This window comes from Sylvia atricapilla, chromosome 4 (genome assembly GCF_009819655.1).
Source record: "Sylvia atricapilla isolate bSylAtr1 chromosome 4, bSylAtr1.pri, whole genome shotgun sequence".
Taxonomy (NCBI): domain Eukaryota; kingdom Metazoa; phylum Chordata; class Aves; order Passeriformes; family Sylviidae; genus Sylvia; species Sylvia atricapilla.
In genome coordinates, this window is record NC_089143.1 from 52,295,301 (window position 1) to 52,321,336 (window position 26,036).

The window sequence follows — 26,036 nt, forward strand, 5'->3', positions numbered from 1 at the left end:
AAATGGGATAAAACAAGAAAAGAACACCCAATTCAGATGGATGGATTGCGCCATAACTGTTCAGAATGCCAGTTCATAGTACTGTTCTATGCATAAATATATTCAAAGAGCATAAATTACCTTTTCTTTTAGAGATCCTCTTTCTATGTAATACCAGTGGTTAGTCTAAGCATAACCTTTCCTAAGACAACAGGTGTTTAACTGGGAGCAGAGTTAGACTCAGAATTTAAGGGAAAAAACCCCAACCATTAAGATTGGGGCTTCTTTTTTTTTTTTTTTTTTTTTTTTTCTTTTTTCATTTTTATTTTTTGGTTGTACAATATTAGCAAGCAATACCTTGGCTACAGTGTCCTTATGTCAAAAGCACTCTTGCTACTTTGGAACCTTCAGCTTATTCTGAGGAAGTAAACGTTGAGGGTTAAATACTGGGACAGGGCTGCAATTCAGGACACCTTCGCTCGTACCCGTGTCAAAGGCTTACAACACACCTTCCAAATAACTGGGAAAGCACTTTTTGTTTGGACTCAGGGGATTGAGAGAGGTTAGAGCTGCTAACTCCCATATGGGTCAGGTTAGCACTGCTGCCAGAGTTTGTTTAAAGGCAGACCAGCTTTACTTACAGAGCATACAAAGCAAGTGTCATGCCAAGTGTGGCCCAGGGCTTCAAGAAATCTGTCTCCAGCTTCAATGGGGAATTCACAGCCGTGGCACATCGTACCAAAGAGGGCATAGTAATCTGCAAAGAGATACAAACAGCTTTTATAGCACATGCAGAAAAGCAGGACTGGCACTTTGAGAACTTTGCTCTTTCACTGGCAATAGGTTTGGATGTGCTGAGATTTATTTGACTGAGTATACTGAATAAAGAGCTCCTAGATTGAAAGCCTGGGATGTTGACTTCCTGCTAATTCAGTTCTTTTCCTCATCCTTTCAAGTGTGCAATGCTTCCATCTTCCTGCTGTTTCATTTCCTTGAGATAAACAGTGTGCTGGAGAGGGGGAAATGCACTCCTTGAGAGCACCCATGTGAATTCTACGTGTTCCTTACATTCTCTCCAACTCTACTTTGAAAGAGCTGCTCTTCACATTACAGACATTCTCAGAGAGTAATGAACTCCAAACCATATTCTGGCAAAATTTTTTGCCCCAGAATGCACTACTCAAAACCATGTAATCATTAGGCTTCTGTGCTAATCAGAGTCTAGAAATCTGGATCAAGTCAGAATACCTTTCTAGCCACTAAAGTACATTACATGACTTTAAAAAAACAAAAACAAAAACAACAAAAAAAACCAAACCAAACCAACAAAAAAACCCCCAAAAAAACCCAACCCAACAAAACAAAACCCCAAAACAAAACAACAAACCCTTCCCCTTCATTACTATGAAGAACAAGACACCTTTCCAGCAATCTCAGGGAGCAAGGACTAAAATAAATGGCATTGAACCATTCATCCTCCCTAGTCCAAGCTGTCCAGTCTTTTTAATTTCTTTTTCATTTACTTCAGCTCTCGAACACCCCATTCTAGGAAGTAAATGTTTTATTCCTGCAGAGACAACAGTGGCATTAGTGCTGTAACATAAAAGAATTTGGGAACAGCACACTACCATGGCAAACATGTCATACAACAGTATCTTCATAAGATGAACTACAGTCAAAGTGACAGCCATAATGAAGCTTTGGACTCCATCTACCAGTAACAGAGTGTTACTACCATAGTAACACTGCCTCTGACAGGGAAATTAGATGCCAGAGGTCATTTTCAAAGGAGAATTATAAGGGATGGTAAGTGGAGTAGAAGTGGATTTTGTTTCTCACCTAGACTATACAGATCTAATGCTTACTGCAGCAGAGCTCACAGATGATCATCATATGTGTCAAGTCCAAGAGAAAGGTCCTGGTTTTATTTACTAAGATAGTGTTTTGTGTGATGACCTCCCTGAAAATCAGTCATCATAGGCAACATCTCAACAGGATGGAGAACACAAGTGCTCCAGAGTAGCAAAGCCCTCGATGGCCGCCAGTGGCAAGAAACTGCTTCGCTGATCACCTCCATTAATCCATGCTACTGGAATGAATTTTTAAGTGTTTAGGAAGAAAGACAATAAAAATATCAAATGGTAGAACAGACCTGTGCAAAACCCCTGAAGGACACAGTCTCATGACCATACTCTTTCAGCTCTTTGCATTTGTGGTCATACAGAATCTTACTGATATTTTCCTGGTGCCAGCAGTTAAACCCTTTTGTAAGTTGGCCTGTGGTTGTGTTGATAAGTTTATTGGCCTTTCTTCTGAAGAAAGGGCAGTAGATAAGGCAGAATAAAGGGCATCAGCTTTCTTTTGCATGCTTGAATTGCGATACCACAGAAGCCTTCTAAGGCAGACTTCTTACATTGTCACGTATCAGTCCTTCCTGCACACAGCATTTTCAAAACTAGGCTACTAACTCTGCACTTAAAAAAAGTTCAAAGTTGTAGATATCTGGACTTTTATTTTAATTTTAGCCTTAACATCTAAACCCAGAACATTCTGCAGATTAATCCCCCTTTAATACTAATTGCTGATGCTTTTATAATTTAAAATACAGATCTAAAATTAGACCTCTCCTTTGCACTAGGAAGAAGGAAAGTTGGCAATGACATTTACTCCTTATTTCTTTAAAATTAGTCATAAACTTGTAACTCCAGCTGGACTGAAAGTCTTTGAAAAATTAATATAACTCAAATTAACATCTAGTTAGTGAGCCAGAGCCATTACAAAGTATCACTGCCAATAACACCTCACAGCTTGTGTCTGCATTAACTTGAGCTAGCAACTTTCTATCTCAGAAATAAACTTTGCAAGAAGTGTAGTACACTTGACATCTTGCCACTGTTTTTCCCCTCTCACAATATAGAAAAAGGCACATTTTACACAGAAGTTGTAACAGTAGCACGAATCAATGCCCTGCACTACATGTGGGTCATTTGGTGGCAGGAACAAGAACTGAACCTTAACAGAACAAACCCTGTCACGAGCTTTCCACCCAAAGGGGAGTTATTGATTCCTCCAGTACTATTTTTGAATCATCAAATGGTTCCAGGATTAGGGGCTTCACATTGCTTCAGGATGAAATTTCACCGTGCTGTCACACTGGAGGATGCTGCTCATATACCCATTTCCTCTGCTGCTCCACAAATTCAATAGGAGGAACAACCCAAAAAGCACATTTGTCACCAAGTTAGCAATAACCTACTGTGCCCTTTTGTATCTGCCAACATCTCATAAAAGCAACTCTGACAAGAGAAATTTTGGATAAACTGGACTACTTCCCTCATGCTTACAGTACCTAGCACTCTCCATGGAACCCACTGTGAGCAACTCTGGAATCAGCTTAGAAGGAAATCTTAGCTTCAAAGAGGTAATTAGAATTTCAAGCAAAATCTTTTCTGGTCAATCCATTTCTACATCTAGTGAAACTGTGATGCTCCTAAGAGTAGAAGGAAAACCATAGCAAGGGTCCAACTGACAGTTCGAAGCATGCACTGTTGAAAACAGATAGTTTTGATACAGTTTTGTCTCCTTCCATTTTGTGGAAATCATTTTACAAATTGTTTATTTCTTTCCTAGCTCAGAGGGGTACATGAAAGTTTTAAGCAAACTAGAAAACCAACTTAAAACCTGTTCATATTAATAATAACAAGTTGACAAGAGTCTCAGCCAATGTGCACTCACAGCCCAGAAAGCGAACTGTATCCTGGGCTACACCACAAGAGAAGAGGCCAGCAGGCCATAGAGGGATTTTGAACCATCTACTCTGCTCTCCTGAGACCCCATTGGAATCCTGCATCTAGCTATGGAGCTCCCAAGATGGGTTGGCTGTGGACCTGCTAGAGTAAGTCCAGAGAAGGGCACAGAGATGCTCAGAGGGATGGAGCACCTCTCCTTTGAGTAAAGGCTGAGAGAATTGTGGTTGTTCAGCCTGGAGAAGAGAAGGCTCCAGGCAGAACTTACAGCACCTTCCAGCACCTGATGGGGGCCTAGAGGAAAGCTGGAGAGGGACTTTTTACAAGGGCAGGTAGTGACAGTACAAGAGGGAATTACTTTAAGCTGAAAGTACATCTATATTGGATAAGAGGACGGCTTATTTTTTTTATTATTGTGAGGCTGGTGAGGCACTGGAATAGGTCATCCAGAGCAGCTGTGGATTCTCTGTTCCTGGAGATGTTCAAGGCCAGCTGGATGGGGCTTGGAGCAACATGGTCTAGTGGGAGGCTGCCCACTAGTCCCTGCCCATGACAGTGAGGCTGGAACCAGATGATCTTTAAGGTCCTTTCCAAACCAAACCATTTTACGATTTTATAAAAATGTTATGATTAGCTAGAAGTGCTAGAAACCAAACCAAAAATGCTCTGAACTTCTAGGCCACATTGTTCATGAAATATTGCTAATCAGGCTTTCAAGTGCTGTAACTGTACCAATGTATTTCTCCTCTAACAGTTTTTTTATCCTTGATCCTGCAAAAAACTACCTGGACAGACTGCTTGCCCTTGGAATCCCCTTGGGCTGTGAATAACACTATTCAGAGAAAACCACATTATTTCACTGGCATTGCTTGTGTTTGGTAAATAAACAGATTTACATTAAATTCAGATTGTTTTAAGCCCAACCAGAAAGTCACCCTAAAACTAACACTTTGATGTATCACTGATACTCTAGCTGAGGACTTAACACAAATATGTAATATCAGTGACAAGCAGCCTGCTGCTGCTGGAGCTGATGAAGAAATCCTCCCCAACTCTTCCTGCTGCAAACTTCAAGTGTCTACAGCAGTGTTTGTTGCTTTGAATTGACATCTCAAAGTTACATGAAATTGCTGGGGCACTTCTAACATGCAGCTTGAGGAAAGGGAATTATTTATTTTCCCCCAATGTTACTGAGCTCTGCTTTTCTGCACAGCTGCAGTAAACTGGTTGTGTTGCTTCTTACCCGTCTCACAGTAGGGATCACCATCTTCTAAGTGAAAGACATTATTGCGGATGGGGTTATGACAGGCCACACACACGAAGCAGGAAACGTGCCAAGTTTGTTTCAAAGCATTTATTACTTCCTGTGGGGATTAGAAAAAGTGTTAGGAACACATTATTTAGATGTGATGACTAGATTGTGGTAGCCATGCCTCCACACTTGATTCATTTCAAGAATACTTCGTTTCCTGCTGCTACTTTGAAAATAGGTTCTACACACAAGTTCTGCAGTATTAAACTTAATGAGGTGCTTTATGGTACATCTCCATATTTTTCATGAGCAATCCTTTGGGGTTTTTGGAAGGTTTAGCATAGAGTTGGACAAATTTTAACAGCTCATTTGTTTAAATTCTTAATTTTAATCAGGATCTCACCCATAATGGTCCCTTGAAATAAGAAAAGCAGCATCACTGCCTTCTCTTGAAGTCTGTGAAGAGTTAATTAGAAGACATCACACAGAAAAGTATGACTGCTCTGTGTTGTTTTGGAAGATGCTATAGTGCCAAATATGACTTGAGAATTGTGCTGCCAGAGCCCTGCATGACCCCAGTTACACAAGAATGCAGACACATTGCTGTCTGCAGCGAAACAGCAGCCGATCAGCTGGCAGGCTCAAATGAGCAATATCGGTGCCCAGTAGGATAATGCATCTTTCCATCAACATTAACACTGGGAATATTTCAGTACTTCTCATCTAAGAGTCTGTTTTTCAGTGCTCAGCTCACCTAATGAGGACTTTTTCTTTTAACTTCCCTCTCCCACCTGCCCCTTCCCATTCTGTAAAAAGCTGCCAATTAAAACCATTTTGCTCAGGAAAATTTGGTAATCCCAACTGCTACAGAACAGCTTCACGAAAAGAGGACTTGAGCTTAAAAGAGCCAAGAAGACTCTCAAAGAGATTGAAAACGTTCAGCACTAGAAGATCCAAAGGTGTAGCTGATTTGCAATGAGAGCAGAAAAGGTGTGTCAAGAGCATATTTGAAATAATGCAGGCTGGGCCAGGTAAAATGGAATTTCATTGCAGAGAAGCACTGAACACTGTGATTATTGTTCCCGCCAAAAAACAGGACACCTGCTGATCACCTACCCCAAGGATCTTCCTCTGGCACTTTGAACACTCAGGGGCAAAGAACTTCTCATAGCAGACCTCACAATACAACATCCCTTTCTCTTCCACAAATCCAATATATGCCATGGAGGTTTTGCAGTGGGCACAGTTAAACTCCTCTGGATGCCACGACTTTCCCAAAGCCACCAAGAAGGGTCCTCTGATTAGAAAGAAGAGATACTGTCAGCAAATGCACCTGGGCTGGCAACTGCAAAAGCTGTTAATAGATTTATCTGCAATAGCTCTGTGTCATTACTATACTGTTCACACACATACACTGCTCCATCCCTCTTTCCTCCTACAGGCTCTAAGAAAGCCCCAAGTGTTGACTGAATCCATCTCCGTTGAACTCTCTCCCAGAAATGCCCGCCCACAATAAACACTAGTGCTTTTCACTTCACTGCATTTCAGAAATCTTTAGAACTACATTAAATACAGCGCTGAAATGTCTGTTAGGGAAGTGAAGGATGTTTCCCATGTTCCCAATTCCATCTCTTGCAGAGAGAGATTTGACTCAGTGATAGGATCAGCTCTCCTATCTTCAGTCTGCATTCATATTGAGACTACAAATATAAGTAGACTTGACCCCTCTAGGAGCACATAACATCAGTTTCTTCTCAGACAAAAATTCAATCACTGTCCCTATCCGAAAGGTTTCTTACAGGATAATCCATCCTAGTTATAGGAGGATTTTTTTTGTAATAAAATACATCCATTTCTTCCCAAACACACATCCTCTATCATTTGCAAATGCAAAATAACTATACTTTTAATAGCATTTGTCTGGCTAATGCAATACAGTTAATAGAAAAATTCATCCATTTTTCATTCAACAGAAAATTCTCAGTTTGTAACTCATGAGTCCCAGGTATATATCATTGTTTCTATATTCATCTGAAAATATATTCAGCATCTTAATCTCTTTAGTGAACATTTTTACTTTAAAGAGGTGCCTCCAAGGTCTCACCAACACTCATCCTTCCAGAATTCAGGTTTCATATGAACTTTGTGGTTGAAGTTTATCTCCTTCACCAGATTTCCTGTTTTTCCAACACCAATAAAGATGTAATTCTTTCAAGTAGTGCTTAATTTTTTTTTCTGATCTAATACTGCACTGAAAAAAAAACCCTGAAAGGTACTAATATGACCACCTGCTGCTAAACGTTTTTTGGAAATCAAATCATCTAGGAGAACATTTTTGTTCATTTTGTTTGAACATTTTCATATGAACAAAGAACAGTAATAAAGAAAAACCCAAACAAACAAGGAAAAAACCCAAACAACATCCCTCAAATCCACTTGAAATTTGCTTATGTTGACTATAAAATGGAAATATAAGTGGGCTGAGGACAGAGGTCAACTTCATCAAGGACAGAGTGTAAAGACTGCCATTTCTTTTCTACATTTTCTCTGGCAACACTATGTATTTTTAGCAGGATGAGAAGTCAAAGACAAAGGACTCAAACAGATTTAGACTCAAAGATTTAGGATAACCCAAGGATCTTGTCAGACGATGAAATAGTTAATCTGGGCCAGTTTCTTCTTTTCACCCGTTTACTGGAGGGCACGAAGTGAGAAAGGGCTCCAGAAGAGAAGCCTGCAGTTCTTTAAGGAGGGAGCTAGGGCTGAGCACAGCTCTCCAGCCCCACTCCCAGCGGATGCCTGAGCAGTGCAAACACTGACCTAACCCGATACCCTCCCACTGCTCTACAAGCACCTTTTTACATCAGTGCCCTCTCAGTTATGTACTGATCAAACAATACAAGCCCTTATGTACAACAAAGTGCCCTCAGAGCACCATGTCAGCACAGGCTAATTTAACAGATTCATTAACACGGGGCTGACACTAAAGACGCTCTCCTGGCTCCAGGTAGGATTGAGTTTCTGGCCATCTGCACTGAAATGACAGGCTCAGCTCTGCAATGGGGAGCAGGCATGCTAGCAACAGGAGGAGAAGGAATTTTTACATCTGCTGCATTTAGCTCTCCAGAGTTTACAGCCCTGACACACATTGAGGTCAGCCACTCAGGACAGCGTGCAGGAGGAACACGGACGGGGAACAGCCTGAGAGTGCACCTACAGAGCTCCTCTCCCAAAGCTCCCAGACAGCTGGGGCTGTGCCCTGCACAACGTCTACGAGGTGTTCCATTAGTGCACTGGCTCTAGTGCACACATGTCCAGAAGAACACTTTCTAAATACAACTTTACTTTCAATCAGACCGCAGTTTAAACATGTCAAACTGATACTGCAGCTTAATGATACCTGCAACTTAAAAGCTGCCCCAAAGCACATGGAAGAAAAAAAAAAAAAAAAACCTGCCACATAAAATACACTAAAACATGATATTCAGAACTTGGAGGTGTTCCCGGTCTCTGAATAATTTTGCCATCAAAATGATAGCTTCCAGTAATGAAAGGTATTTATTTCCTCTATTAATTTGAAAAGGATTTTAAAGTCCAAATTTGAGTAAAAGGGCAGGATGCCCACACTGACACCATGTGACAGAAGGAGCTAGAGGGATGAAATGCTAGGAAGATGGCTGTAGATGGCTACATCCTACATTTCTTCCCTATTTAAAAACAAAACTAATAAAAATCCCACATGTCTCGGTCAACTAAAACATATTTGTAAAAGTAGAGCTAAAACTCCACATTCCTACTGTCCAAATGGGATATGGGATGACCCAATTTGCAACAGTTGGGTATCAATGTGCCTCTACCCCCAGGCTACTTTGACGTGCCGAGCATTCCTGAACAAATTTCAGGCATCACCACCCAGACCATGTGAACAGAACTCGGAGATGAAAACGAACTAGTAATTTATGGACTATTTTTTGAAAGAGATTCTGATTGATTTACAAGAGCTTTTGCAGAATCTAATGCTCCAAAGGATCACCAGCTACATGACTTTAGTAGGCACCTCAAACATCTGGGTTCCGCGTGTATCAATGATATTGAGGCAAACTGAAAGGAGAAGTGAGCAACATACAGGAAATTTAGGTGCAATTTCAATGACTTAACACCAATAACTGAATATAACTTCACCAGTATGATCGTGATGTATTATATTGGTATGCCAGTAATTTAGTTTCTCATGTGGCTTGTATTATGATAGGAAGCCAGAACTGAAATTTGGTGGTAGAGAGATCAAAAAGGATTTCCACATCTGTTAGGAAGGCCAATCACTTCACAGTTAACAATGCAGCAGTTCTATATTCTTGGAAGTTTCTTCTTCTCCTCCCCTGAAAATGCCACAGTACACAATTTGTGTATAGGAGGTGCTGAATGGAAGCACCATTTGTACTTTTTCCCTTTTGTTTTTAAAAACAATTAAGCTTTATGAAAAGGTGACAAAGCCAAATCATCAGTCACAGCAGACATGCCAAAGTGTATGTTCTCAATGGCAATCCAGAGAAAACACATTTGGACTTCAAAGGAAGAGCCAACTCTGCAGTGCACAACTTGGTAAGGCTGTCTGGGAACCAGAAGTCTTCATCAGGAAATGCCAGAAGTCTGCCAGACCATCATAGCAAGTAGAAGGAGAAATTTAAGAGAAATTTAGTTTGCTTCTTTTAGACATGGAAAGAAAAGCTTACTTAATGAAGCTTTGGCAAAAATTGGAACCTTCAGACAATCATTGTGTGAATAATTGAAGAGATATTAAAAAGTTATAAGGTGTCTCTAAGAAAGGTTTTGGCTCATCCAGCCATGGTTATTCTATGCCTGAGTGTAAAGTAACCAACTCCAAAATGCATTTTGGCTTCAAAACAGATGTACAATGCAATGCCATTTGATCCTCCTCCTACCTTTTCATGGGTAAGGCTACCACTGAGGGCATGTGTAATTATGCTAAAACTTGAACTCAAAATGCCATTGCAGTCTTCCACATTCACTGTATGCTGTGAACATGAAGCATATTTGGCATTGATTAATGCAGAGCAACTCAACTCAGAACACTTGCTTTTAATAATTGAGCAGGCATTTAACATATGAACAAATATATGGATTTAAACACCAACAGCAAATTACAAAGAAGTCAGATGTGGGTACCAATTACTATTCATGAAATGGTGTCACTTACAAGAGGTGACAATGGCTTATGCAGTCAAGTGGGGCCTCTGCAGTTTGTCCTCACATATCCACTAAGGAGTAAATGCTGCTCCACAGACCAACACTCTGCCCTACTTAGAGGGCAGCAGCACATCTCTTTTTTAATTACAATCAAAACAGGTGAGTGGGGAGTAGCAGAAAATGATTTAAGAGCCAAGAGGAGAGGGGAACCCCTCAGGACTGAGACCCCACAGCACAGAGCACCAGCACAACCTCATAAACCCTGATAAACAACTGCTGTAAAAGGCAATGAAGTCTCTTGTATGAAAGATGCAGCATATAGTGCACTTTGTGTTTGGTTTAAAATCAAAATAATAACAGTACAAAAAGAAAGTGAATGGTTTCTTGCATGTTATTTACTTAATACAAATCCAAATCCCGGAGAACAAAAAGGATAGAAAACTAAAGACAGATAGAATTATTATATAGGTCAAACTGTTCAAGGAATCAGATGAATCTCATCCCAAAAATAAGTATGCCTTTTCTGATATTAATCTTTGATTTTGCAATGAAGCAGAAAAAAACTGGACTGAGCTGCATAAGTGCACCATGTTGGGAATGCATGTAAGTATTTCTTATTACTTCATGGGGGTTAGGTTCGTGTATTTTTATTTCCTTGACGTATCCAGTGGAAGTAGGAATAACTTTTCCAAAACATCACCGATCCATTCGTAAAGAGCCTTCCAAAATTGGCCCAGTGCTAACTGAACTGGTAGTGAACTACCACAACAGAAATCTCACGGAAGCAAACAAGCTGGACTCAGTTCACCCCTAAAGATCAAGTGATTTGCACTGGCTGGTTCTGATGTAGAATCCAAGCCGGGTCTCGAGAGGCTACAAAAACCCATGGTGGAAAGGCCGATTTTGTGTTATAATTAATGGAAATTATACAGCTTAGGGAATTCCTAATTTTTCAGAACTTTCTAATCTAAAAAGTCTCTTTCTTTAATTATGGTGAAACATAATGCAGACTCTCTTATTTTGTCCACTGAAAGCATAGGATATAGATAAATAAATAAAAAAATACTATTAAAAAAACCATTACTATCCCCTTATAGTTCAACAATACAAATGACTGAATAAGCAAGAAGAAAACACTTTTGAATAATCCTAAGAGATTTCTATTTTAGGGAAGAAATAAAATACAAGGTGGATGAAAATGAGGATGATTTGCACACTGGCAATAAAAGCAATTACAATTCCCTGAATGAGACAATCATGACTAACTGTCAGAAATCACTGACTGAACAATGCAACCCAGATTCAATTCTTTCTCCATACAAAATTCTGGCTAATGGTAGACTATCTTGTGGGATCAGCAGAACTTATTTAACTTAATCTCTATTGGCAAACTTGTGTTTGTGTTGCTTAATGGTTTCTACTCATGTCATACAAGTCAAAGACAATAGCTACCATAACGTCCAAAGGCCAGAGAGCCCATCAAAGAGCTTGAAATCCAGCAATGCAGGAAATTATTATCAATCCACTCCTAGTAATTAAAACATCACTTTCTTTTCTTCTGTAGATGTCATTTTTCTTCTCAATTAGAAACTACACTTCAGAAATCAACATTAGTCTTTCTAAGGCTATGCTCTCTGATTGGTTTCCAACTAGCTAATAGTCCCAGTTCTACTGGAATACAGGCCAGGATACCACTGGCCTTCTTGGCCACCTGGGCATACTGACGGTTCATGTTCAGCTGCTGTTGACCAGCACCCCCAGGTCCTTTTCTGCCAGGCAGCTTTCCAGCCACTCTGCCCCAGCCTGTAGTGATGCCTGGGGTTGTTGTGACCCAAACAAAAGACAGAGGACTTGGCCTTATTGAACCTCGTAAAACTGACCTCAGCCCCGTGACCCAGCCTGTCCAGATCCTTCTGCAGGGCTCTCCCACACTCCAACAGACCAACACTCCTGCCCAACTTAGTCACCTGCAAGTGTGACTAAGTGTGCCCTTGATCCCAGTCTGGATCATTGATAAAGATATTAAGCAGGACATGCTCCAATACTGAGCATGGGGAGCAATCCTGGAGACCACACGCCAACTGGGTTTCACTCCATTCATCCCCACTCTCTGGGCCTGGCCACACAGCCCATTCTGCACACCCCAAGGAGTGTTCCCAGGAAGCAGATACACACCTAATGACCTGGTTACAGTGTGCACACATGGGAGTGCGCTTCCCCGCTGGAATATGCTCCGCCCGCTGAACCAATGTGTCTTGCTCATTTAGCTGAGGTGTTGTTGCAGCTTTTTCACTCGGGGCAGTTGTTCCAGGTGATTTAATACTGTTTGATGTCCATCCACTGACAGGAGCTGGGGAAAGAGTGCCAAAAGCATTTAGAGGACCGTCTTTCAGTACCAAGTAAATTAACTTGAAATACAAGCAACTAACAACATTTGCCTAACATCATTGGCCAGTGTATACCTGCCCCCTTAAAGGAACATTAAAAAGCACTCATTTTCCCATCCTCCTCCAACAAGTTCCCAAGAAAGTCCTGCCTACTTTATGAAATGTCTGTGAAATAACACAGAATGGTTTTGGCTAACTTGGAGAGGTAGTGGACAAATTTTAACATGTTGAAGAAGTTAGGTAAAAGAATATACAACCTGTGAAGGCATTATTTTGTTTTAGATACAAAAGCTGAAGCCAAGAACATCAGTGTATGAATAGAGGCAGGAGAAAATGACATACCTACTCAAAAAATTTCACAGTGAGTGCAATAGATCATACATCATTACTAACCTGTTAAACAAGAACATACATTCAATACAACATGTGTAGGAATTTAAACTAGAGTACTGTATAAGCAAAATTTGTTTCTACATTGAAATTAAACACTGGTCTAGATCAGTAGAGTCTGCCAATCTAAAGCACTCCAAAGGTCATGTTCACATCCTTCTTATGAAAGTATGACACAAATAAAACCCTGACATTTTCAGAAATGTATACGCTACACACTTCCATATGTACTCAGGTTTTAGAGCTGGAGAACAGACATAGGCTTTTAAGGAGTTTGAGAGTTTGAAAAATGCATTTACAAAAACTAAAGGCACAAATGATACTGTTGTAAGGGTAGTGAAGAAACAAACAGTCTTCTGCTTTTCTTTTCCCTCTATTGATATATATGTACCTTGGTAATGTACAAGCTACAAAACCACAGGTATATGGAAGCAGTTAATCCTGCCAAGGGGAGGCATCTTTCTTTTCCAAGTACATTATAAAAAAGCCCCCATTTCCACAGCCTTTTGTTTGCAACCACAAGCAAAAGAAACCTGGAGTGTTTACCTGGTGCCCTGGCTTTAGTGCAGCGTTGCTATACCTTGTAAATCAAACAATGAAATTAAGACTCGAGTGGAAACTCAGAGGCAAACAACCAAGCTATGACTGAGACATCAGACAGTGCAGGATGATGCCTCTGCTGCAAAGGTGCAGGTCTCCAACACCAGGGTCAAAGCACTGGTATATAGCTTTGCAAAACATCTAGTTTGTGGAGCTGTTAATATTTGTGCAATTTCTCCTCTATTGTTTTTCGTATCTTCTTTTCCCTAAAAGAGGAACAATTGTTTCTCTTCATCTCCATTAACATAATGCTGATCAGCCTCTGTCCTACACAAAAGTTCCAAGTACTTTTCAGGCAAAACATTGCATTCCCTGCTGAAAGAGGAGTGTCATACTAATTCACACAGAAGACAGATTTAAACAACACTGAATCCACAGAAAATCCAACATAAATGCCAATATTGTGCTATTTACAGAATGTAGCCAAGCACTACACAGTTAAACAAAACGTTACCATGAACTTTAGCAAACCCCTCCTCTACTCACATGTAGACTAAGACAACACATCTGGAAGAGAAATCCTGTTTAACACCGATGCTTTTGTACTATAATTACACTTGGTATTAACCTGCTAATTTGGGCTCAATACGTGCTTTTGCTTACTATTTCTGTGTATGAAGAAGAAATATACTCGTATATCTTGTTTGTTTGTTTATATGGTCAGTTTACCAAAATTTCTTATATCAGGTCATTTCAAGACTGACATATTTTTGGATCCTTCTCAGAACCTGATGTAGCAAAAAATAGAAAAATTGATAAGGGTTGCTTTTTTCTAGTTTTATTTATTTTTTTTAAACAAGACTATATTTCATGTATAATTAATGAATTTGCAATATCTTGAAAAAATAACATCTTTATTCTTGAAACATTCAACATTCCTGAATGGAAAGAATTTAGGAATAGATGACTTGATCTTGAACAAGTCACTGCTACTGTAGCCCACTTTAGATTATAAATGCCTGCTAAGACGAAAACCTAGGAAGAGATAAAAATGAAAAAGGTGGCAGAACAGCTTTGAAGACATGAACAAAAGTGGTGTTGATTAATAGCACTTTCCTCCTCTGTCATCACACATGGTTTTTCAATTTTCAGATCCCATTTCATGAGAAGACAGGAATACACACTAAACCCAAATCTGTTTGAAGACTGCTTTTGCCATAAATCAAGTTGCAGCACAGCTTCTAATGTATTTTCTAGCTAATTCCTGTTTGGGTTATCTACTGAATCCCAAAGCCCATTCAGACATATCAGCTGTCTCGTTTGCACTGTGTAGTTAAAAAAAAGTCTTTCTGCTTGCTTAAGGGAAAAAAAAAAACCAACTACAAACATCACAATTGCTCCCTTTTCTTTGGTCTCATTACAGCTTTTATTACTGCTGTTTTTATGAATGATGCTTTTCTCAACACTACCTAACATCAAAGTCACTACTGGCCAGGAGGAGAATTTGTCTACATAAAACCTTCTCTACAAAGCTGTTAGATCAGTCATTTCTGAGTTATTTAAAGCACTAAAAAGTGAGAGAAGGAGATAGTCCATCATGTTATAACAAAAACTCTATTTTAAGCAACACATAATAGAAGCCACACAAATTAATACTGTGTCAAGCAAGAGCTGTGACCTGAGCAAAACCAAGCTGGGCATTTACTGTTGAGAAAGCTCCCTGCCCATGCTCCCAATTTGTGTCCACAGCATTCTCAGAGGGACTCTCTTTCTCTTTGCTGGTAATCACATTAAGACCTTGTTGGTCTTGCACAGTGTCATTCCCCTCTGCTCCTGTTCTGAAGTGGACTCAAGCTTCTTTCAGTTCAGATTTTTCTTCCTAAAGAAGAGGAGTCAGTCTGCTTCCTTTCCTTCAGATCCATACTCTTATTAAAGAAAATACACCAGTAAAGTAATGTAATAGCTACATCTCTATCAAACACTGTATTTGATATACTGGCTTTTTTGTAAACCTTCTATAGTTCTCTAGATTTATTTCTTTTTCACCATAGATCATTCTCCCTTCCTCACTGGTTGATTTGCCTCAGCCTTTTATCTTTCTCATTTCCTTCTGAACACTAGCAAGAGGATAGCTTTTATTGGCCACTTCTGTATTTCCACAGGTCACAAACATCCCTTTAACACTTCAGTAATTTCACCAGAGGTTCATTACTTCCACTGCAACCCACAGACCATTTTTTGTTGGTGGCAACACTTTCGTTTAGTTGGTTTGCTTTTGATTTTAAAAACCCTCACTATTAATTCCTCCCTTAAATCTGTATGAATTCTCAGTACTTTTCCCAACAATACTCCTTCTCTTGTAGCTAGAGAATTTCGAATATTAAGCCTGTTTCCTTGTTTAGATGGAACACTGATATTTCCCATACATTCCTTCTATTTCAACAGCAAGTTTAACACTCCAGTAGACAATAGGATAGCAAGACGATACACTGAGTTAAGATATTCTCTTCTCCTCCTTTCTTTTCTCTAGTCCCTTGGAAATATTTCAGATTGAAACACAACCACTTGATTTAAAAACATCAGGCCCAGAAAACTGATGCAGGTGGTTTATGTCTTGCAATGTGAAGATTTTACCAGGGCACATGAGGAATGCCAAGTAGGTACAAATCTTTACACCCAATCTAAATGAAAACCTCACAGCTCTTGGCAACCAGTCTGAGCTCTCCTGCAGTTTGTGTTTTATACTTTGCTTTTTGTATTTTACACATACAATGAGCAGCTTTGCTCTCAAGGAATACTGGGGAGATAGATGCCCCAGTATCCAAGATGTGTCAAGGTGCATGAGCATTTTTAACTGCAAATGGTGACTGATTAGTAATGGGAAATCAGCCTCTTGATGACACAATCTCATCTCGTATTTTCCTGTTGCCACCTGTGTTGCCTGAAATGGGAAAAAGCACAGCAACTTTTGTGGGTGGTCTGAAGATTTAAAACTAAAATAAATAAATACAATTAATAAATAAAAGAAATAATTTGTAAAAATTATACACTTTAGCAGGAGCTATTCTGATCTGAGTACCAGAGAGGTTTGGGTTCTCTGCAGGCCATGAGAAGATGTCTGTGGCCAAATCTTGGAGTTTTGTAGGCTTCACTTCACTCTTTTTAATTAAACATTCTAAAGCACTGTTGATTTACACTGATGTATTGTCTTTGCTGGGTTTTTTTCCTAAAATCAAAAACACTCTGTACTTGACTATTAACTTTCTACTTTATTAGGTTTAAGTTTAGCAAACCCACAGTGTTTGCTTTCACTAAACTCCTTGGTATGGCTAGTTTAATATTTAACAATGTTTTAGGCAGGGTAAAGAACTGCCTTTTTTTTTTTTTTTTTCTCTTTTTTAAAAATCCCAGTGTGACTTTGCCCTTGTTAGTCCAACAATAGGTTGTTCCATCGCTGAGCACATGGATAACTGCAAACACTGCTGAAAGGTCTGGAAGACAAAGGGAGAAAGGCGGATATGCAGCAGTGCCAAAGTCACTTTGACAGAGGTTCTCTGGTGCATAGCAACAATACAACAGCCTGAACTGTTTAACGCTCACTTAAACATAACATCAGCCTTCATGTAATATCTATAAATAACAATGCTACTTGAAGCAGTGGGAGTGCCAGAACTTCATTTTAAAGTGTTCTAACTCAGTGATTTATACACTGCAATCAAACTACTGTATTATAAATGGAAACTATAAAGCCTCATACGTCCAATTTTTTTGACTTTCCTTAATGTATCTGTAGTGTAAGAAATCATCCTATTCCTTCCTCAAAACCAAACAGATGGCCGAATGAAGTAATGTGTCTGAAAAGCTCTGCTGTCAGCTCACTGCACAGGCTGAATGCAACACTCCATCCACTCCCAGGCCCGCACAAAATCACACAAGTTCGGTGCAGAATGCTATGGGACAAGTACAAGGTGAGAAAAAACCTAAACAAAACATCCAAGAAACTCCCCCCAACAAACACAAAGTTCAAATCCTGTATTCTGCAATTGTTTCCTTTGTTTCTTGTGAAGTCTTGGAAACACAGTCAGAGCTAAACTCCTTTTGCTGATTAAAGGCAGAACAGTACAGATTAAACCATTATCATGTCTTTAAATGCCGGGTGAAAGCTGGTATGCACCCGTGGAAAATCAAAACAGGTGCCACCTCGGCCCCATTTCAACAGCCCCTGCAACTAGAGGGAACAGTTCCTGTGTTAGTAACCAGCCTTTCAACTGGAAAGGCTCTGGGTAAATTAGCTGTAAAGCATCTTAATTAAAATGAGTATGGTGGTTTTGGCTCACTCAGCCTGTCTCCTTCTGATTTGTTACATCACATACCATTACAAATTTGGCACAACTGGTATTGCTTTTATCGAAAAAGTGACTCAAGAAGAAAGAGAAACTGAAGTCCAGTACTACAGTGTTGCATTTCTCTGTAGTGGCAATATACAAACCCATTTGCTAGTTTTCTGCAGATAAGACTTTGCCTCCCTTGCTTTTAGCTCCTATTCTGAACTCAACAACTTTGCTATGTCTGCAGAGAACGTCTGTCCAGTCTCATGTAGGTTATCTGCCAGTTTCATGGAGCTGATGTTTAACACTGAAGTCCAATAAGAATGCATTTACCAGAGGAATGCTGGCTTTTCATTTGCTGAACAAAGATTAGGCAGAATTCTTGGATGTCCTACACCTGTGCATCTGAACAGGACACATCACTGCTTTGAGCTGGTGCTAGTTAATGGAGAGGAACTGTTCTGGGGAGTCAGTCTGTAACAGCAAGTTACTTTTTAACAAATCAAAGACAACGAACATTGCATTTTGAAAGTCAGTGAATGTTTCCACTTTATGTGTGTGAAATAATCACAGAGTCAAAAAAATCTCTACATCTCTGTTTAAGGGAATACAGAAAGAAACACTCATCTGTCCAACTAATTCAAACAATTCTTTTAAGTGCACAACTTGGTGTAATAGCACATAAATTTGGCAAAACCAAAACACAGGAAAATTGTCTAAGGTCCAAGGTTTGTAACAGAAAGCTGAATTTCTTTTCAGTAGATCTTCTACTGAGATACACCAGGCAATTCTTTCTCTAAAAAGCAGGTGGTGCATTTTTGCATCATGACTATGATCTGCCCCTTCTTAAAGATGAACATTCAAGTTCTAGAAACACGCTTATTTTTTCACCAGCTCTACAGGAGTTACAATTTCATACTGCCATCAAGTTATGGTTAACACCTATAAATTACTCTGGTTTCACAATGGGTTTTGCTTGACTAAGTGACTTCACATTAATTAACTTTTAAGAACAAACTCTTGTGGTTTGCTGTCACATGATGATATAATAATTTAGATTAGATGAAAAATTAATTACAGTCCATAGACCAGGATCAGAAAGGTTTTGTATTTTGACCTGTCAGTCATAACTCTCTTACGGACAAGGCTTTCTGCTTTCATGAATGGTGACTACATCATGGAGCAGCAACCTTTAACAACATTTTTCAGTGAAAAGCAGTGGAAATGTTTATATTTTGGGATCTATTTTTAACATAGGCCTTACCAACAATGTAACAATTTGTCTTGATGACCAGCAGTGTTAACCCAGTTTTTTCCCCATATTCAGACCATGGTCCTCAATGGGCAAGTAGCCCCTTGAACTCCTATAATCAGTCCTGCCTTTAAATTCCTGTTCTACAAAGGAAACAAATTAGTATGAGAGGGTCCTAAAAACAAAATTGCAGAACTTTATGAACATGGTGATGGTGACACAATAGTTTGGTTGCTTCTTCCATGCAGAAGTATTCCCAAAGCTATCAACTTAACTTACCCTGTATAGCCTGTAAGATCAACAGAATTGATATAGGGGCTGGAGCAATTACAAATGAAACACACAAACCCAAAAGTGACAAGGACAAAAAGTGCTGCAGCCCATCCCTTTATGGTACTTAATCCCTTAAGGATTTACTGGCAGTACAAGCATTTTGTAATAGCACAATGTATCTCAGTGCCTTCCTCTCCACAGTTCCATACTGTTTGCCTGATGGCCAAACTCCACAGTTGATATAGTCTGCATTTTTATCCCATTTTCTCTACATAAACAAATAGCAGAATAAGTAGAAAGGAAGGAAACAAACACTCAAGCTGCCAGTAGAGCACCATGTCAAGTCATGCCTAGAAACAGGCTTGCACTTTATTTTGCTTTTAAATTTTTAATATTATTGCAAGAATGGGATATAAAAAAAATGCAGCAAGAAAGCTATGGATAACTCCAGAGGAGGTAAATGCAAGGCTACCAAGTACACAAAAACAACTTCAAGGAAAGAGCAGAATTTTTACAAGAAAGTTGTCTGGGGAGTACTTTTCATGTGCTTGCAGCCAGTTTCTAAGTGTGTTCTCTCTGCTGAAGGGATCATGTGCTTAACACATGTGCTTGCTCAGGATTAGGCAACTGACAGTTGTGCATATTGCAAAATATGCTGACATTCCTTAGCAGCTCTGCTCGAAGGGGATTATATATCCCAGTGATATGAGGCTGAGAAAGACCCTTGGAATAAAGAAACTGGCACATCTGAGTAAAGGGTCACTTAAGAAACCAGCTTTGAACACTTCTACCACAAACCTTCCCCATCTCATTCTTCTAACTCAGCTCAAAGCCTAGGAGGAACAAAGGGCATGGACTGCAATGAAACTCTCCTTTCCAAGAAGCAAGCCAGCCTTTCTGGCCACCAGCTGTAACAGCTCCCCACAGGCCCCCTGCCATCCCACGGGACCCCAGGAAGCAAGCGGGATGCCGCCTGCCCAGCTCCTGTACTGGAAGGCAGGGTGTGGGACTGGCAGTGCAGTGCCCGGCACACGGCCCCCATGCACCAGCAGCTCACCTCCCAGCAACAGCGTTTGAAAGACGTCAGGAAACAGAAGGCAACTGCATATGAGAAATGTAGCATTGGAAGTCCTGACCGCTTCTGACCATCACAGATCCTGCTGCACTCTCCATGAGAACAGTTTGTCTCCTGGACTGACTCCAGTTGGTGGAGCTGTGCTTACCAGGCAATTTTACCTTCTGAAATTGTCCCAGCAGTTTCAATTTGCCACGGTGCTATTCACTTCCTTTCAAGTTGCTGTGGAATGTTACGGCATGCAGACCAGCAGCTGTCATCTCTCACCCATGAGGTGGCTGCATGGCAGAGGCAAGTGAAAGCCATTCTTGGGCATGCACCGTGTCCCTGCCTAGGACCAGAAAATGCTTTGGGGGGCTCCTTGGGGGTGAGCAATGCTACGTAACTGTAGCGTCACAATTAGTTATCAAATAGTAGAATAGTTCACTGCAATGTAGCCAGGATGCTCTGGGTTATTTCATTCTTTGAATTTAATATAATCTTGTAAAAATCTTCTGCCTCTGCTAGGTGAGTAGAACTTCATAGCTCAACAAAAACAAAGTGAGAACTATTATAAATTCCAGTCTGTGCACATAACACACAGTAACAGTGTATTTTTACTTGTTGCAACAACAGAAAAAAATTGAAGGTCACTGAATTTCTTACTCATGCCTTAAAAGAAAGCATGAGGCAGACACCCCTCATTTCCTCAAGCAAACCACTGAGGAATCCTGTAATATTAGGATTTTGTTCCAAAGAAGACTAAAATCTCTGTTACCAGCATAGTGGGAAACTAGGATAGCAGCATTCATGGGTACTCCATGAATGGCCAATGAGGATAATTCAGGTCCAAAGGTGTTATCATTGTGAGATCCACTTGGATCATGACTTCTGTAGGGAGAAATACAATCCCTGAAGCATCTTCAGGTTCAGTATCTCAGCCATTCAACTTTAGAGCATTTTGTTGCCAGGTCATGAAATAACTCATACGTCACTTACAACAAAATCCCTCTGACACCTTCTGGCCTCTCTGCACAATCCCAAAATACCCACTAACAATAATCAACAAGTCACTCCAAATCCCTACATCACTGAAGCTAAAAAAAAAAGTCATAATACATTTATTAAAAATAAATTTTAAAAAAAGTTATTCTCTGGGTGGCCTATACAAGAGAAAGAGATTCCAGCTAATAATTGAAAAGATGGTGTATGCCCAAATGACATACCTCTAGACAACTTAATAAAATCACTGGTAATTTTCATGCCACACCACCAATCAGCATCTTACAGCTTTCCCAGGCACAAACAAAATCCTATGACATGCCTGTTTTGCTTTGAAAACAACTTGGGCATTATTCAGATGAAGGGTGAGTGGTATCAGAGCTACAAAACTGTGCTCCAAATATATTTCTGCTATAATAGCATACTGCTATATGCATTTAGATAAGATTGTATCTTCCTTCTAATTATTTCCCAAGCTAGACTTCAGCTATGAAATCAAAGGGGTTCTCTGTCTAAAACTTTGTCAAGCCTATGGCCTACAAAGCCAAATTTTGTTTGGCATGTGGAGCACCGGCAATTTTAGATTAAGGAAAACTGTACCCTCACAAACTGCAAACAAACAGTAGAACTGAAGTCCGAGCATTCTCTGAAACACTTATACTCTTTCTTTTTCTTCAACATCTGACTAATTTTATCAAAATATTCAATTATTATAACTGTTTACCTGTCTGACTGCTGTTCCACCTACAAGGGACAAGCACAGACATGGCAATGGGTGACTCTGTGCTCCTAAGATGCAAGTGTTAGCTGAAGCTCCTCTGGCAACTGGGACATCATACCTCCTCCCACCCTGTTAATTCCTGGGCAGTTGCCGTTCACACTGCTGCATTATCTTCCCTGTACTTTTCAATTTTAGGGAGCTCTTAGTCTTCAATGCCTCTTCCACCTACGGCTTTTATTTGTGGCTCCCCCAATATTTTTGGGAGGAGAAAATGGCTCTGCCTCTTTGGAACTTAAGCAGTGCATCTCAGAACCCTTCATCAAGGCAGCACAAAAGCTGACATCCTCATAACTATTTCTGTCCACCAGCTCCTCTACCAGTATGAACTTTCTAAGTTTTCCTTAAGCTGTTCTGGAACATAACAGACAAAAATTCTCTGGCTTTCCCTCTCACCTGCCTACTCAGTATCTCTGATGAAAAAAAAAAAGAGATTTTCACATTATGCAACAGCACAGGCATAGATTTTCAGAGTACTACAGAATCGAGTATAGTTTAATTAATCTCTTTAAATCTTTCTCCTTCATTAACATCTTAAGAAAAAAAAAAGGCTATTTCAAACATTTGACTCCTATTAATACTAGAGCACACTAGTAGGATTTAGCAGTGAAACACCTGCCAACATACTGAAAAGGAGTGTGGTACTACAGAAACCCCAAACTGATGGGTGGTTTCTGTGCAAGTGAAATAATTAATCACTTGTTGAGGAAAAAAGTTGTATCAAATGTGAAGCATAACCAGTCACTTAAAAAAATACAGGATTATGACATTCCCACAAAAGTTTGCCTAAAGCACAAATGCTACCAAAAATGTAACTTTAAAAAGTGTTGGGGCTTCTGTTGTTATTGTTCATCTTGAGGTTTTTTCCCCTTCTAATGCTAGCTAACTCAGAGAAGTAAAACAATGCTAGAATTAAACTGATCTAAATTTTACGATGTCTTTACCTTGCCCTCATTAGTAGATTCAGTATTTGCCAGGAAAGTACAGCAATGACAGTGCATTGCCATCTTGAGGCTTCCTACAGAACTGCACAACCCAACCAAAATACATCAGCTTGTTACCGACCACTGCAGTCAATTCAAGCAGAAGTGCCAAAGCCATTACAAAACACGCAGCATTAACACCATAATTTTTTCTGTATTTTTATGGCAGGGGCTCTACAGTTCCATTTTGAGACTGGTTATACTTCTAAAGAGGTAAAACCCACATAGAACAAAACCAAACAGAGCTATTTAGCACAATTGATCCTGTCAGAAAGAAAATCAAGACTACTCATCTCATATTAGCAAGAAAAATCTGAAGTTAAAGCTTAATTAATAATACCGATTTCCCTGATCCTTTGAAACTACTGCACAAATTTAATTCAGCACTAAAGACTGATTTAGCTTAAAAAAATTACCCCAAGTAACTACTGCATGTAATACTATGAAAACCCAAGTACACAGTTACAATATAAATATATCTGCACTGTCTAATAACATAGGAGTGCTCATAAAGAAAACAGAATGCTTTCCAGATAGAAGACATTCTGGTGTGGGTTTAAAGGGTTAGAAATCACCTAAAGGTAGTAGCTATGTGAACTGTCCCTACAAGAACTTCTACACAAATCTCTGTAACATAAACCTACATAATAATCTGGCACTCCATGCAAATAAAACCTACAGATGTCAAATACATAAACACTCTAATGCTTCAGCCTTTTTTATATTTTTTTTTTTAATTAGTTATTGCTTCTGAAAAGATCACTTGAAAAACACATGTATACAGAAAATATCAACCTATGTCAATATTCCTACCTAAAATCACATGGAGTATGCTTGAATCTACAGTCACATGGGAAGCACCAAGATGAAACTGTGGGGTGTATGTGCATATAATTGTTTGATATAAATGGTTTTAATAGAAGTGTGAGGCAACTGATTCTGCTTGTTTGTGAAACCAATTATATCTATGAGGCTACTTATGAAGGGCTACTGGTTTACTAAAATGGCTAAATTGCGTTTTCTACCCCTCTTTTCCAAGCAAACTGGCGTGTACTCAAACCCCTCAAAACAGCCATTTGAAGCCTGCTGTTTTACATCCAAGGTGAAATTTGTTTTCCTGAGCCATCTAAAGGTCTTTAGGTGAACAAGAAGAAGCTCCTCTGGAAGTTACCTGCTTGGTTTGGAGGCTGCCAGCCCTTGGCAGAACCCAGGGGCGCCGCTGGCTTGAGGACTGCAGCAGGTGAGGTGTTGGCAGGAGCAGGTCTCACATCCACACTGTCCTGGCAGGCAGGGACGCTCCTCGCAGGGGCAGGCTGGGCAGCTTCCAGGGAATCACTGTTCAGGAACGAGGGAAGAGTAAATAACTGCCTCTTGCTAGAACAGGAGAACTTGGGAAATGGAGATGGGGAGTGCCATTCCCTCACCCTGGTGCACACAACAATGCAGTACCCATTGGTCTGTCATCACCAACAATGCTGTGGTAGTTACACACTGCAGCTGCTCTCTAAGAACTGGACATTTGAGTAAGGTCTGCCAAAAGTCAATATAATCAGCTAAACCCCTTCACAATTTTAATTTTAAAAGAGCAGTAAGTTTCTTTAGTCATTAAACAACATGCACAATATTTTATATTGCCTCTTTAGAGCACTTTACAGCTGCTTTTATATTTTAATGGTTGGCAGAACTGTTTTAGCTCTTTAAAAACACACATGATGAAAACTGAACTTAATCACAATTCACCTGGAGTGCAAGTAGCCACTAATTACACTGCTAGCAAGAAAATTTTTCATTTCTCACTTGCCTTTGGGAAGCTGAAAATAAGACTTTTTATTTAAAATATTCGAAGTAGAGGAGTAATTACTAATGAAGGTCATTTGCAAAACAAAAGTACACCAAAACCAGGAAATTAACAACATTGTGAAATACAGCCAAATACATACATGAAATACTATTCCAAAAACATATTTTGCACAGTTTAGAAACCCATCGATAACACACAAGAACCATAGAATTCTCCCCTCTATTGAAGAAAAACAAATTCACAGCACATGTGCACCACGTGTATTTTCCACCAGGGTCATTCTCAGAATTACAGGTTGTGCCAAGTTCGTAAAGTAAAAATCCACGAGCTATTTTTACTTTACAAGTGTTGCACATGCACAGTATTCCCTGGCTCATATGACATACACCAACTTGAACACATCATGAGGCCAAAACACAGGTTCATAACCTTAACTGTTTTAAATCTCTAGATTTACAGGGTAAATAATTCATGTATTTAGAATCTTCTTCTGGGTAAGGGATAAAAAAGTTATTCACAGTTTGGAGAATAAATCTGAATGCTCAGTTTAATGAATAACAGCTATGGCAACTGCAGGCTTTTGGTAACAGCAGTAGCTGTGCTGAACCAGCTCTGGTGGATTTGCTGTATGCAGCATGCACAAGCCCAGTGAAGCACAAAGTGAGACCTTGCATTCCAACATCTTCAAATGCTGAAAAGGTATTAAAGACATTTGTATAGCTCAAATGGAGGCATTGAAAGTACACGTTCAATTCCTTTGAGACTCATGTTCCAAGTTTTTATTACAGGCAGATTTTGAGGCAGTGGAGATACAGGGAATAAAAGTGCTAATGCAGACTGAAAGAAAAAGGATAGGTAAGTACTCTCTGATGTGAAGTAGCAGCAGTGGTTGAAAATGACAAGGTCGTTTAGGATTGTCTCCCACAATGAAAAAAGTGCATGTCTGCAACTTCACTGTTACAGAAACATCCTTCTGTAGTGCTGAATATATTTGACATGTAGCCCATCAAACCCACTCCAGGCCAGAGCCCCACTGCAATTTAAAGAATTACTTGTTAACTCT

The 26,036-nt window shown here is 39.7% G+C and overlaps 1 protein-coding gene across 5 annotated transcripts in view; it reads right to left on the reverse strand.

The window, feature by feature from the left end:
* PDLIM5 (PDZ and LIM domain 5) overlaps positions 1–26,036 on the reverse strand; it is a 123,538-nt gene that overhangs the window by 3,422 nt on the left and 94,080 nt on the right. For all 5 annotated transcript variants that reach the window (XM_066317925.1, XM_066317924.1, XM_066317922.1 and 2 more), the window contains 5 exons: positions 24,344–24,507; positions 12,361–12,535; positions 6,094–6,274; positions 4,969–5,089; positions 621–736 (listed from right to left, as the gene is read on the reverse strand). In XM_066317925.1, the coding sequence (XP_066174022.1) occupies positions 621–736; positions 4,969–5,089; positions 6,094–6,274; positions 12,361–12,535; positions 24,344–24,507 (757 nt within the window). The remainder of the gene's footprint in view (positions 1–620; positions 737–4,968; positions 5,090–6,093; positions 6,275–12,360; positions 12,536–24,343; positions 24,508–26,036) is intronic.